We start from the raw sequence: 13,682 nt of genomic DNA, 5'->3' as shown, positions 1-13,682 counted from the left end.
TGCGAGCACTTGATCAACATTCCAAATAAGCACCCTGTACAACAAGGATTACATTATCTTGATTTCAGCAAAGTCCGTTTCTTGCATGATCAAACGGGTCACATGCCAGAGGCCCGCAAATTTTTGAGCCGCATTAGGATGTCAAAATTGACATTGTCTTTTGATACTTTCATTTTTTAAAAATTTTAACAAACTTCATTAATTTTTGGTTGTCTTGGGAGGAGACACAGGCCCTCCACAGCCCTCTATCCCTGTGTGTACCTCTGCCTCAAAAAATGCTATATGTAAGTTTTAAGCCCAAAAAATTGTGTTTGCCCAGGGCCCAAATTTATCAAGAACAGGCCCTGGATTTCAGGCATATGTTTGTCAAACTTGCCAAAAACGTGCTTTTCTTCTAATGGTGGATATATAGGCAGTGCTCAAGACTCGAAAACGGTTGAAGACCCCTGACACGTAAGGGTCTGGCTCTAGTAAGGAAGTCATGAGGTCATCCATTCGACAATATTGTTAAGTATTTGACTGTGTACTCTTGGCCGGCCACCCTGCATCCTCTTTCCCACTTTGCTGGGTGAACATATGCACATTCACCCTTTTTTTAGAAAAGTTATAACTTATTTAAAAGCATGTTAAGGCTTTCATTCCTCATACTTCTTTGCTCCTGATTTAATAAAACTATGTATGCTTCCTTAAATTTCTGGAACTTTTATACTCAAGCCATTTCATTTTCATAATTGGAAAACCACTTACCCCCACATTTCCCCTACATATAAAAGAAATTAAAAACTCAACTGAGTAAAATCGAGAACCATTTCAAACAAGTTCTATGTTTTGTATTGTGCTAAATGGTCAAGATGAAAAATGTAGCGATTAGCCACGTTTGGCAAAAATGCAAAATTGAATGCTGAATTATGTCTATAATTCTCATCAATCAATGACAAAAAACAAAACTGCAAAAAAACTATAACTATAAAAAAAAAATGTTTCAAACACAAAATAAAATGTTTTCATGGCTTTTCACTGGGCATTATAACAACATGTAAACAACATACAATAATGTATTGTAACAACTATATATTATATTAAAAAAAAAATTTGAACAAAAAAACGAAGAAATGCAAACAATAAGTAGCAAGTTCATATAAGCATTATAATTCAGATCTTTTTTGGATTAATTCCTTGTCCAGGAAATATTCTCCCATGCCAGTGTCCATTCCTCTCAGCTCCGATATATATCTCAATAGAATATCAATCGTTTTGACCTGGACGTCTAGAAACTCGTTTTCGAGGAAGTCCATCAGCTAGAAGCCGTTTAGAAAAATATGTATTAAAATAAGAAACCATAAAAGATAGTGATTAAGTATCGTAAATGGTATTTGTGTAACTTCCCAGCTCTGTTTTTCAAGAACTTTTCAATCAGGTAGATTAACCGAATGTTCTGTGAATTCATAACTTTCAAGATATTGAAATAAATGCTAATGAGTACAGCCAGGAACTTCAGGCAAAATGCTATTAATGCCTTTTTTGTGCATTTTCAAACTTTTTTTGCTAAAAATGACTTCTTTGACATTTTCTTGCCATAATTGCCTATTTTAACATAGTTTTAAGTTTATAAGTGAATTTCAAAGGCCATCATCTGTAAAACTTGAATATAATATTTTGAGCATTGAGAACAAAACAAAATAATTGTTCTTTTTTAAATTTCCCAGTCTACTCTCAGTAATAATTATCATCGAAAGTCCCCCTTCCCTCTCCAGCCACATTTAAACTCAAATAATTGATCTGAGAGATTGCTGTTTGCATGCATTAACTTTGTTTGACTGGGTGGTGTTTGATGTGAATGATTTTGTTTCAGATGAATGCAGCCATTGTTAGAAAAAGCAGAGGACAATTCAAAATTTTAGTTTCTTCACATAATATTTTTAACTCAAGCATTGGACTGCATTGTATATGTATAGCTGACTGATGACTGTCCCAAGAGGTCATCAATTGAGGTCAAGGTTCAAACAAGGCGGAGAGCAGACAGGGCTCTGGGTCTATTTTGTCAGAGGTGAGGTTGATTAAAAGACATGCGATATTATTATATACCATTTATTGATGAAAACATAATGAGAACTAACTTGATTAATAATTAATGTATAGAATATAGACAAAGACATAACGCAGCAACTGGCAATGTGACCGGGATTGATACAGGACATTTTTGTCACACACTGACACTGGACTGTCTTGACTAGTTTTTTTATCTTGTTGCCAGATACAACAGGGTCCATGCTATTTTGATTTTAATTTTTATACCATAAATGCACTGTGAACAACCTTGGCTATTCGTTAAACATAGATATTCAGTATTCAATTATAATTTAATTGAATACTGAATATCTATGTTTAACGAATTAACCAGAGTCGCCCTCAGGGGTGTGTGTGTGGCAGATGCAGCCACACAGTGCCTCGGGCTTGAAGGAGTTCCACATATGTGGTAATATTTAAAAAATTTGTTTGTTTTTTTTACAATAAAATAGCAAGGTAGCTATGTTTTAACTATACAAATGATAATGATTACTCCAAATAATACAACAAATAAACGAGAATTATTTGCAACTTGGAGGATCATCACAAATCATTTTCTCTCCGTGCTGCGCGTCTGGTAATGGTGGGGTGTCCCTGGATTTGGCCTAATCCTGAGGGTCTACTAACATATTTTTTTCGACTTGAAATCAATTTAATTTGGATAATTATGCAGTTATTATAAAGTATAGTTAAAACAGTAGATGGATTAAGTACAAACCAATTTTTCAGCTAGTTTTTGGACCCTCACTACCTTAGTTTTTAATTATGTTTCCTTCCTTCTATAAATTATGCATGCCTTTTTTAGTGAATATTTTAGGCGTTTTTAGTGTTTTTTGCCTGCCTATTTCAATCATTTTTCGTGTATAAACTTCCGGCATCTACTAATGAGTTCCAAATAATCAAACACAAGAGAGCAAAAAATGGGAAGAATAATTTGATAAAAACATACGTGCTGGTCTGAGCATTGCACTGTTGCAATGTCATGCAATGTGTGCAACTTGGTGTTCAAGTGCTTCTCAAGAGTGGCAGCATCACGCAATGCTTCAAGGCCACTTCCCCATGAATATTTTGTTGGCATCTGACAAATAAAGAAAAACTTTATATTATTACATATGAAAAAAAACCTGATATTTTTGACACAATATAAATGAGTATGTACAGTAGTAAAATTCCTTATATCCGTTACCACGAAAATAATTTTTCACATGTGCATATTCAAAGATACTTTAGGACTAAGGGGTTGTATGCAAGATCAGTGACTTAAGAAATAATGTAATTCTTTGTATGCTAATTTTGTATGATTCATGTTCATTAAATTCTTGATGTTATAGTGGCAGGCACCTCACCCATGCTGTTATAGCGTTACTATGGATCTATGCACAGAAAACTGTTTTAAGAAAAAAATCGTAGCCTATAAAACACAAGCAAATATTTTTCTTTTGTCAGACAAGGAAGGTTCTTTTATGGTATAATAGAACCTGCCTGAACCCCTTTTTAAATATGCATGATTGGGATTGAAGGGAGGGTGCGGGGGGGGGGGGAATGGTTTGGTGTAAATATAAATTGAAAGAAAGATATTTTGCACTATTTTATTTGGTGGATTTTTGCAAATTTATGACTTTGCAATTTTTTTCCTATTCCAGAGTGAAAGATACCAAATTTTTCACTTCCCATGAAAGAGCTTGAAATATTGTCTTATAAAGGAACTTTTATTTCATGTGATCTGAAATATTTTTCTCCAGTACTTCACGTTCATTTTGACTACATTGCCTTTTTCTAGAAGCCATGTATTTCCTTAAACCACTGGTTCTCAACGTTTTTGGCTCATAGATTCCCCTTTCTTTTTTGGAAACAATTTATCTATGGTTGACACAATTTGGCTTTTTTTTTATTTGTTTGCCAATTCCTTCTCCTGGAACAACTGTAATGTCCCTTTGAAGAGTTCAAGTTCTCCCTGGAACACAGTTTGGAAACAGCCCTTGAAACGCCACTTTATCACCAAAAAGGTGGTTTTTATTTCCTCTCTGACTAGGTCTTGCATTTTATTGGGGAGGGCTGTAATCATTTGGTAATAATGTTTAAGAGGCCTAGACTACAATGGTAAGAGAGTAGTACAATTTGTGCGACCATATTCATGCTACTGTTGTTCATCATATGAAGCTTTAAAAAGCTGCTGGATCCTTGCATATATGAAATACAGTTGTTTCTTAGCAGAAAGAAGGGGAATAAATTATACTACTACTGAACCATACATGTGCCTCGTACATTACTGAATTTCTAATGAATTGGTACATGCCAGAACGTGCATATACTTGTGGCCTTAACGTGAAGTTTGTTTGCGTGTAATGTTTGTTATGTGTAGTGCTGCGAAATGCCATCAATTTTTCTAACTACAAAGAGGAATGAACTCAAAATCAATCAAGATGCCACCTTTTTGTAAGACCAAATAACTGATTTTGCTATAGATAGTAGCATTTCTTGGATGGGGTTCAATGGTAAAAGAGGTTTGTGTACTACAGTGAGACCATCATATGAAATGGAAATAAATTTTTACAATTTGAAAAAACTTGTCACATGTATAAGTACTATTAAATCAAAACAAAATATAATAATTGATACAGAGCTATACTAAGAATCACAGTAAAATCCTGATGTGTCATTACACTGCAAAATGTCTTGAATAATGCTTGGGACAAGTTTTTGCTATAGCAGAATGATTATTTTTTGCAGTAGTGCGATGAAATGAGAATTATAATTTGAATAAATACTTACCTTAACATCAAAACCAGTGAAAGTTCCACTCCTTTCATTTAAATAGTTTATAAACTTCTGTGAGCGTTCTTCCTGTTCCTCCGCTCTTTCTGAGAAAAACTTAGCAAAGCCATGTCTCGCAACACTATTTTGGCCAAAATGAGCTGCCTGAAAAAGTAATAAATATATAAATATTCTACTTTTTTCTAATGTTTAAGCAATAAACAAAAATGGCACAGAATATGAATTTAACTTTACAATCAAAGTCACCAATAAAACATATGCTCAAACGAAGCTTACATGTTAAGATAAGCAACATTAATAAGTGATATGTGAAGAAAATAAAGCAATAGTAACCTACTCAGTGATTGATGCAATTTATCAATTCCAGCTGTACAGAAAAAACAAAGCAAAGTTTCATACATGTGTTCAGGGATGCCAATATCAAGAACACATTAAAGGAAGGTCAACTTGAATGGACATTTTAGACTTGTTAGAGATATTAATCAAAACAATTAAATATGTAAGATGCTACAAAATATAGAACAGACCAATTACAATCATTGGTATTTTCAAAACATGGACATAGATGGGGAATCACGGGTAGAAATAACCTCCTCCCGCATCAATGGATGAAGTGAACCCCACTACTAAATAATAATTGCAGTCCGAGTCAGATATCTGGACACACTGTGAAGTAATTGGCCACCTATAGCATCACCTTTGACTTCAGATACTAGCCACTGTCAAGAGCGTCCAGACTTCTGATGCTAATATTCAAGTCTGTATTAACCCCTTCCTTCTTAACCCTTTTTTCAAATTCAAATAGTTTATCATCATACAAATACAACTATATGAGAAAAGCAAAAAAAAAATCTACCAAGGGGTCAAGAGATGACCCATTTTGGTAAATGCTAATTAAGTTTTTTAGTATGGATTTTAAAATTCAATATATATATAATACTGAATGCATAGGAAATATATAGCAACAGAGGAGTGCAATTTGGTAACAAATTCACATTTTGCATCAAATAAAATTTTAAGCATCTGGTACGTTAGAAAAAATATGAGAACAAGATGTAGCATGTAAATTTAAAAAAAAATTAAACTATTACATTAAAAAAACATACACTGGTGAAATAAATTAAGAGAATTTGCATATTTTATCGAATTTCATGAAAAGAGCTGAACTGAATGTAAAACCACTGCTTCTAGACAAAAATGCAAATCTTGTACATCAAATATGTAAGCATACACGTGTGTGTGTAGGCAGAGCCAGTAGAGAAACAGCTTTATAAGCGCGCATAAGTTAAGATGCATTTCGTTCACTAGCACACCTCAGCGAATTTCTTGTCGTAATTTTGCAGCAATCGATTAATTTCAAATTGTAACAGTAAAAATGAGTAACCACCAAGGTTTAGATGATGGAATGAGGTGGCGAATTGTGAGGAGGCTAGAAGCAGGCCAATCTGAAGTCCAGATTTGTAGAGAGTTCAATTTAACGCCCAGAGTCGTGTGCAACTTATGGAAACAGTTTCAGGATACCGGATCCACCGAGAGAAGGCCAGGGCAAGGTCGTCCAAGAGCCACGACGGCCAGAGAAGATCACCATTTGTCGATTATAGCGAGGTGTAACAGGAGTGCTACAGCTTCTCAGCTCTCTCGTGACTTGTATGCAGCTACAGGAACCCGTGTATCAAGGGTGACTGTTTCCAAAAGACTTCATGAGAGAGGGTTGTTTGCAAGAAGACCTGCTGTTTGCGTCCCGCTCACTTCTACGGACAGGAGAATCCGTTTATCATGGTGCAGAGAGCATAGAGATTGGAGTATGGATCAATGGGCAGCTGTTCTCTTCACTGATGAGTTCAGCCTAAGCACCGATTCTCACCATACATTTATATGGAGAGAACCAGGGACCCGCTACCTACCCTCCAATGTCAGCAAAATCGACCATTATGGCAGAGGAGGTTTAATGGTCTGAGCAGGCATCATGTTGGATGGCAGCACACCTCTCCATGTCTTTGAAAGAGGCACTGTGACTGGTGTGAGGTATAGGGATGAGGTCTTGGAGCCCTATGTTCGCCTTTTCAGGGGTGCAGTTGGTCCTGAGTTCATTTTAATGGACGATAACGCGAGGCCACATAGAGCTCTTCTGTTCGACGATTTTCTAGAGAGTGGAGATATTCGACGAATGGATTGGCCAGCCAGATCTCCAGACTTTCACCCTATAGAGCATGTCTGGGACGCTCTGGGGAGGGCAATTGCAACTCGCAACCCCCCTCCGGGAACCATCCAGGGAATGAAAACAGTGTTGCTGAATGAGTGGGACCAAATGCCACAGGAAATGATAAACTGCCTTATTTCAAGTATGAAATCACGCTGCAAGACCTGTATATCTGTAAGAGGGGACCATACCCCCTATTAACCCATTTTTTTGTTTATTCTGCAACCGCTGTTTCATACCTTCCGACTCCAGCGAGGTTTACGCACGATCATGCGTGTGTATTACAATTATAGAATGGTTATTTGTTTTGTATTGTATCAATGTATGTACATATAAAATTTCATTGAAATCGGTACAGTAGTTCTAGAGATAATCGACCAAGTCTGGAAATTCTCTTAATTTCTTACACCAGTGTATATTGCAAGAGCAAAACAGAAAAACATTAAAACAAATTGGGCAAGGTAGCCCAGGTCTATAAGATACTCACCTAAAGTATTAAAGGATATGTAGAGGTGTCGCGAGTTCGATACCCGGTTTGTCCGTGTCAGAAACTTTTCTGATGCAGGGGGTACATCAGAAACAACCTCATGACCACAGAAAAAGATTGCTACCACAGGGAGTCCAAAAACCAAGGGGTTAGCACACCAACCTTTCGGTGAGTATAAAAGAGGCTGCCATTCGGAATCGCCAATAAATTGTAGGTCCTGGTCTAATTAGCCCTCGTGTTTAGAAAATGGCCACGGTGCGACAAAAATTATCAAATGATCAAATTAAAACTGATTTTCTATACCATCAAGTCAGGTTAAGTATTGCTTAATATGTTTTATTGAAGGATGAAAAATTAATATTGAGAGTGATTTCTGGTGATAATGTATTGCAGAATTCTGGGATAAATATTTTAGCCCTTCAGAGGTCAAAAACAAAACAGATCAATCGACTGCATTAGTGATGAAAATTCAAGACCCTAATCACATATTGTCAATTGCGATTTTATTTTAGATGTAATAGATCTTGGCGTGATGACGGGCATGCACAGGACTCTCAAGACGAAGATTATCAAGTCATCTATTCTTCGATTTCTATTGATGATTAAGATTTTATAACATCTGTCTGTTGATGGTGATTATGATTTATTTATTCGTCCGTTGAAGTAAGAAAAAAATTGGCTGGGTTTCCTAGGGGTGTCTGACCTTCAGCAACGCCCTGATGTCTAGATTAGATGAAGAGTAGGGTGCGTCTGATAATAAAAGTAGAAAATAATTTTGGGATGAGATAAGCAAAATGTTTTTTAAGAAATGTTTTATGAACTAATGGTAGGGAATACAAATTATTTAGTCTATTTCTAAGATTTAAATGTATATTTAAAGGTAATGAAAATTGACCTTTGAATATGACGAGAATAGATTTAAGGAAATGTAATTGCCATAAAGTAAGTATTCCAAGACATTGATGAAGTTGTATTGATGGTATTGTGAAATCATTTGTGATGATTCTAATTAATCTTTTGTGGAGGCTACTTATAGCGAAACAGTTTGAAAGATAGTCAGAACCCTCAAACAGTTGGACCATGTATTAGGAGGGAGCGAAGCAGGAAGTAATAAAAAAGACTGATTCAAGAAAGGTTTAAGATTGTAAAATTTATAAATTACAATCCAGTCTTTTTTGCAAATACAGGGTGGGCAAAAAGTCTGTAGAAATTTTAAAAGTGAATAAAATCCAGAAAAATAACTGAAATAAAAAACAGTCTCTAGCTTCAGCATCGCTAGGTCACAGGAATTTTTTTAAGACAGGAAAAAAAGTAACTAAAAAAACAGTCAATAGGTTAAGTGGCGCTGGTACGAGCGATTTTGGTGGAAATATGGGAGAGATAGTTACAAGAACTTGTGCTCCAAATACTCAACCAGTTCACCGTTGTAACCTGTGCATGTGGACCTGCTGCACTCTGCCGCTGCTGGATTTGTGACTCGCCTGCAATGTGTTATCCCCTGTGGTGGTGTCATGTGGAACACATACTGCTGTAATAAACGATTTGGAAGCGTTCTGTTCATTATTTGCATACATTTTCTTTGACTTGTGCACGTCAGCACCACCTACCGGCTGTTTTTGAGTTTTTTTTCTTGTCTTAAAAAAACTCTCTTAACCTTGTGATGCTTACTCTGTAAACCGTTTTTTATTTTGGTTATTTTTCCGCCATTATTATTTTTTTATGAATTTTTAAAGTTTCTACAGACTTTTTGCCCACCCTGTATTTCACATGATTCTTTCATTTAAGATTGTGATCAATGTATATACTGAGGTATTTAGTTGCAGTAAGCTGTTCTAGACATAAGCAATTACAATTGAAACTAACAGTGTAATCATTATTATGGAACATTAAATTAGATTTAATATGAACGTTAGCCTGAGAAAAGAATTATAATGAACTTTGTTTTTGATGAATATTTGTAGATCGTTAGCACGAAACCACTTTTAAACTTTAAGTCAGTGTTGATTAAATTAGTTAGAGATTGGAATTTGCCAGCAGTAATACTGTAAAGTAATACAGTATCATCAGTAAAAGTTATTTTATATATACAGTCAAACCTCGTTAGTGCGTCACCCAGTTAACACGTCACTCCGCTTACCGGAACACTTTTTGAAGTCCCACTTGTCCTCAGACAGGAATTGGCACAGCTTTCGCTTACTCCGTTTAATGAGTCACAACTCTTACTAAGTCATATTTTTGCTCTCCTAAGAGTGACTCATTAACGAGGTTTGACTGTTATATATATATTTATTTTTTTTTTTTTTTTTCTAATTATGTTTAGGTTACACAAGTAAGTCATTCATGAATACTAAAAATAATAATAATGGATCCCAGACAGAACCCTAGCATTTTGTATTTTGAGCTTGTTTCATTGATGCTTCTAAGCAACTCTCCTAAACATTTCGATATTTACTTACGAGCTGTTCATGAAGTTTCGAGGGCTCTCACTCAAAAAACTACAGTAGAAAAAGTGGGACTGGGGGTGGGGGAGGAATACACGCCTAAGACAACATAATCAGCACATTATGTGGGAGATATTTTTTATTTTAAAAATTTGTACAGTAAATAGTGCTATGAAAAACAATTTTCATAGCACTATTTCATTATCCTATAAGATTGACTCGAGCCAAAGCAAAATGACAGAAATGACTGGGTAACAAAAACAATTTTGGACCAAAACAGTGTACTAGTAATCACAGATAATTATTTTCTCCTCACGATACATGCAGGATGCATTGGCAACGGGACCCATGGCATTTTACTGGTGAATCGTTGATCCTAGACACATACTTCCAATTAGAAAAAGTATTGAAATAGTGTGCAGGATAGGTACTCAGTATAGTAAGAAGTGTGGTACTCAGATACGCTTTTCATGTTGCAAGGGGTTGTATAGTTATTAAAATAAAAAAATATATAAATTTGATTGTGTATAAGGGGCCATTCAAGTATTACGTAAGCATATTTTCAGTCCTTTTTACCCCCCCCCCCCCTCCCCGTCAGCAGCTTAGAATATTTCATATCTTCAAAAAGGGGCAGTTAATGAAGTAAGCAACCTTCAAACCCCCTCCCCCCCCCCCCCCGATGCTAAAGCCAATAGCATCTGGGTTGTGTCCGGTTTGAAAGAAAAGAGGCGCCAAAGTTGACAAGTTTAAGTGATTTTTGTCCAAGAGCATTAACTTAGAAGGGAAGATGGTGGCAAAATTTGAATCGCTTCCAAGTATGAGAAAAAAGCTCAGTGTAATCAATCATTGAAGTAAAAGTCACCACCAGGTTCTTGTATATGTATATGAACAAAACAAAAACTGCAATGATTTCATGAAGACTTGAAAGCATTGAAAATTTTCAGACGTGAAGAACTTAAAACTTACCATAGCATCATACATGAACCGGGCACGTTTCTCATCATTGATTTGCTTATTGACAGCCATTTCGCAGCTTTTCTGCAAATAATATTTGTCCTTCTTCGGCTTGTTCAGATCTTTATCTGCACAAATAATACAAGATATAATTAACGTAATGCAAATTAACGTAACGCATTAAGCAAAGCTACATAATTTTATTGTCATCATATTCAACTTTTGCATTTTGCATCACAGATATTGCAAGTCTTGAATTAACCTTTTAATGGACATCAGTGTTATTAATCAGAAAAAAATATTTTTTGTTAATAAAAAGCACTCGATTCCTCGTCCCCCTGAAGGCATGAGATTCAGGAACTTGATTTACGAAACAAACATTTCAATCACTTCAACACATATATGCCCCGAAAAGTAGAATGTTTTGCATTGTTCCGCAAAGAGCTCTCAGCTGACTGAAATGTTCTTTACGATAAAAAATCCCATAATAGCGTTTTTCTACACTTTCCTTACAATTCTTCCGGATTTTTCTGTAGCAGCACCTTCTGATGTTCGTCACACGTTTTGGCACATTGTGCTTTGGGGCATGGTTTTTCTTTTGTTATTCAACATGAAATAAAAAAACCGAGTTGACTGTTTTATTGTCCAAACTCACTGACCCTTGGAACAGTGAGACCCCCACAAGGGTGAGGCTGACAGCTGTCCAGCCCAGGGCTCTCCCCATTCCGGACGATTCTCATCATTTTTTTCCTTTCACATGATAAATTCACTATAGGAGGAACCCGTGACTAGTGACCCGAAACAAATTTATAGCCTAGGTGTCCTGCTGCAGGATGTGGGGATCATGCTTGAAATCTCTGGAAGGTCCCTTGGTTAAGAACCTGATTTTTTTTTTACAAACCAAAACTTTTGATTCAGGGGGTGCACGCATGCCCCCCCCCTCTTTCCCAATAGGAGCCCTAACTAAATTCTCCTATTATTTTTTAAACTAAAAATTCACAAAAACGAGGTCAGTCTCCGGGATATGGAGACCCTTTGTGCACAATGCCGTCTTAATGCATGGGCCCACCTGGGCACGGCCGGGACTTCAAGAGAAGAGGGGGCCTCACAAAAATGACAACAGGTTCAAATTCCCGAGAATTCGCCTAGTATGGCCTTGGCCCGGGGGTACACGATGCTCTTAAGACGGTCCTGTTTGTGCATGTCCTTTATCTTTAGTGTTTTGATAGGTGACTACCTAATTAGCAAAACCAATACACAAACGACACCGCGTTATAGCGATCATTCCAAAACGACGACCGATAGGATAAGTCCTAAATGTTTCCACAGAACTATCATACGTGACTTACTTTCGATATAACGCGCCTCCCAATATAACGTCCGTTTCCGACGGGACAAAAAAAGGGAGGTCGTTATATCGAGCGTCGACTTTTATCAATCAAAAAAATATCATACAATTATTATTAGAATTTCATTGAAAATTACGTAGATATGAAAATTTGAAACCAATATACACAAATTTCACAAATTAATGGTTTATTTGTGATCCCGAAAAGATTTGATTGTAAGTAATATTCAAATTAGTTTTGTTTATGAAATCAATTCAGTAATATTTACCATAGACTGTATAAGTTATCGGTATTATGCAAAGCAGGATCAATAGCTTCACGACGATACGATTCTCCGAACAATACAGTTCACGAGTCGACATCTTGGGTCAATTAATGTGAATTAATTAATTCATTAATCTTTAACTGAAAGAGACTACAGTGTAATCAGTGCGACACATGTATGTATGCGTAGTTCACCATGCCTCATATTTCATTATCTACTTATGAAAATGTCCGAGAAAGAAATTTTTAGAATGTGCTGCCATCTATGATCCAATAAATGAAACCCCTTTTCTAGTGGATTTGTTGTCTTTTTTTTTTAATGAAACAAAATACATTTGGGTCGATCCATCTCTCAATTGTCCAAATAATTGTGAAAAAATAAAAATATTTTGAAAACTTTGAGAAAGCAATTTCTCTTGACAGATAGTTAAAAAAATTTGTCTCAGATATTTTTATAATTATGAAAGTAGGCGGGTCTGATGCGGCGGAGGGGCGCACATTTCACGCCTTAACCACTCCTTCAACAATACGAGGGGGCGCCGAAAATGCGTGTTTGCTTCGGTTGACCAAGCATCTAGTTGCGGCCTTGTTCCGTAATATGGGGTGCAGGGCCCCCAGACCAGACTTTCACGGGGACTCTTTATGATGAATTTACAACGTGAAAAACAAAAAAAAAAAAGATTAAAATCGCCCCAGGGCTGGAGCCTTGTCAACCCACCCCTTGTGGGGTCCATGATGGGGGTGTTACCCCTCCTAACATCCTAGTGCAAGACTCTAGGCTGGGATCTCTAATAGGTCCCCCAAGTTAGACTTTTTACGAGCCTTGCTATTGTGGACCTATAGCATAAAAAACAAAAAAATGGTAATTGCCCTGCCAGCCTCACCCTCTTGCGGGGGGAATGATATTGCTGGGGTCTGAAACGCATCAGACCCCAGTATAAAAAGTTTACTTTTTGAATAGTCTCGGGAAATAAAAATTTCTCCGTAAAAGAGGAGGGAGTGTTTTACTGCACAATGATGGCGTCCTAACGAATGGGGCCTCAGAAAAATTAAAAGTTGAATTTTTCGAGAATTTGCCAGGTAAGGGCCTCAGAAAAATCACTTGGTGAGGAGACCCATATGATGGAGAAGATAGGGGTCACTGG

General features: G+C 36.5%; 1 protein-coding gene across 1 annotated transcript; it reads right to left on the bottom strand.

The window, feature by feature from the left end:
- Window positions 1-987: 987 nt before the first annotated feature.
- LOC149077992 (soma ferritin-like) lies at window positions 988-12,766 on the bottom strand. Its single transcript, XM_089241550.1, has 5 exons — window positions 12,542-12,766; window positions 10,937-11,052; window positions 4,840-4,986; window positions 3,017-3,145; window positions 988-1,298 (listed from the first exon to the last, which is right to left on the bottom strand). Exons 1-5 carry the CDS (start codon window positions 12,633-12,635, stop codon window positions 1,146-1,148), a joined length of 639 nt encoding a protein of 212 aa, XP_089097676.1. The 5' UTR covers window positions 12,636-12,766; the 3' UTR covers window positions 988-1,145.
- Window positions 12,767-13,682: the final 916 nt, after the last annotated feature.

The sequence above is a fragment of the Pholcus phalangioides genome, unplaced genomic scaffold, assembly GCF_987345545.1.
Source record: "Pholcus phalangioides strain wild (caught in Gottingen) unplaced genomic scaffold, Ppha-v1.0 ptg000014l_1, whole genome shotgun sequence".
NCBI lineage: Eukaryota > Metazoa > Arthropoda > Arachnida > Araneae > Pholcidae > Pholcus > Pholcus phalangioides.
The sequence above is the reverse complement of the archived record's forward strand: the minus strand, read 5'-3'. Positions and strand labels throughout refer to the sequence as shown.

What these genes read in the sequence shown, in the direction of transcription:
- LOC149077992 (XM_089241550.1), bottom strand. Translation starts at nt 12,635, where the DNA reads ATGTCGACTCGTGAACTGTATTGTTCGGAGAATCGTATCGTCGTGAAG. An exon ending in GATAACTTATACAGTCTATG is followed by an intron (nt 11,053 to 12,541) that starts GTAAATATTACT and finishes TTATTTGTGCAG; the next exon opens with ATAAAGATCTGAACAAGCCG. An exon ending in TGCAATGCTCAGACCAGCAC is followed by an intron (nt 1,299 to 3,016) that starts GTATGTTTTTAT and finishes AACGGCTTCTAG; the next exon opens with CTGATGGACTTCCTCGAAAA.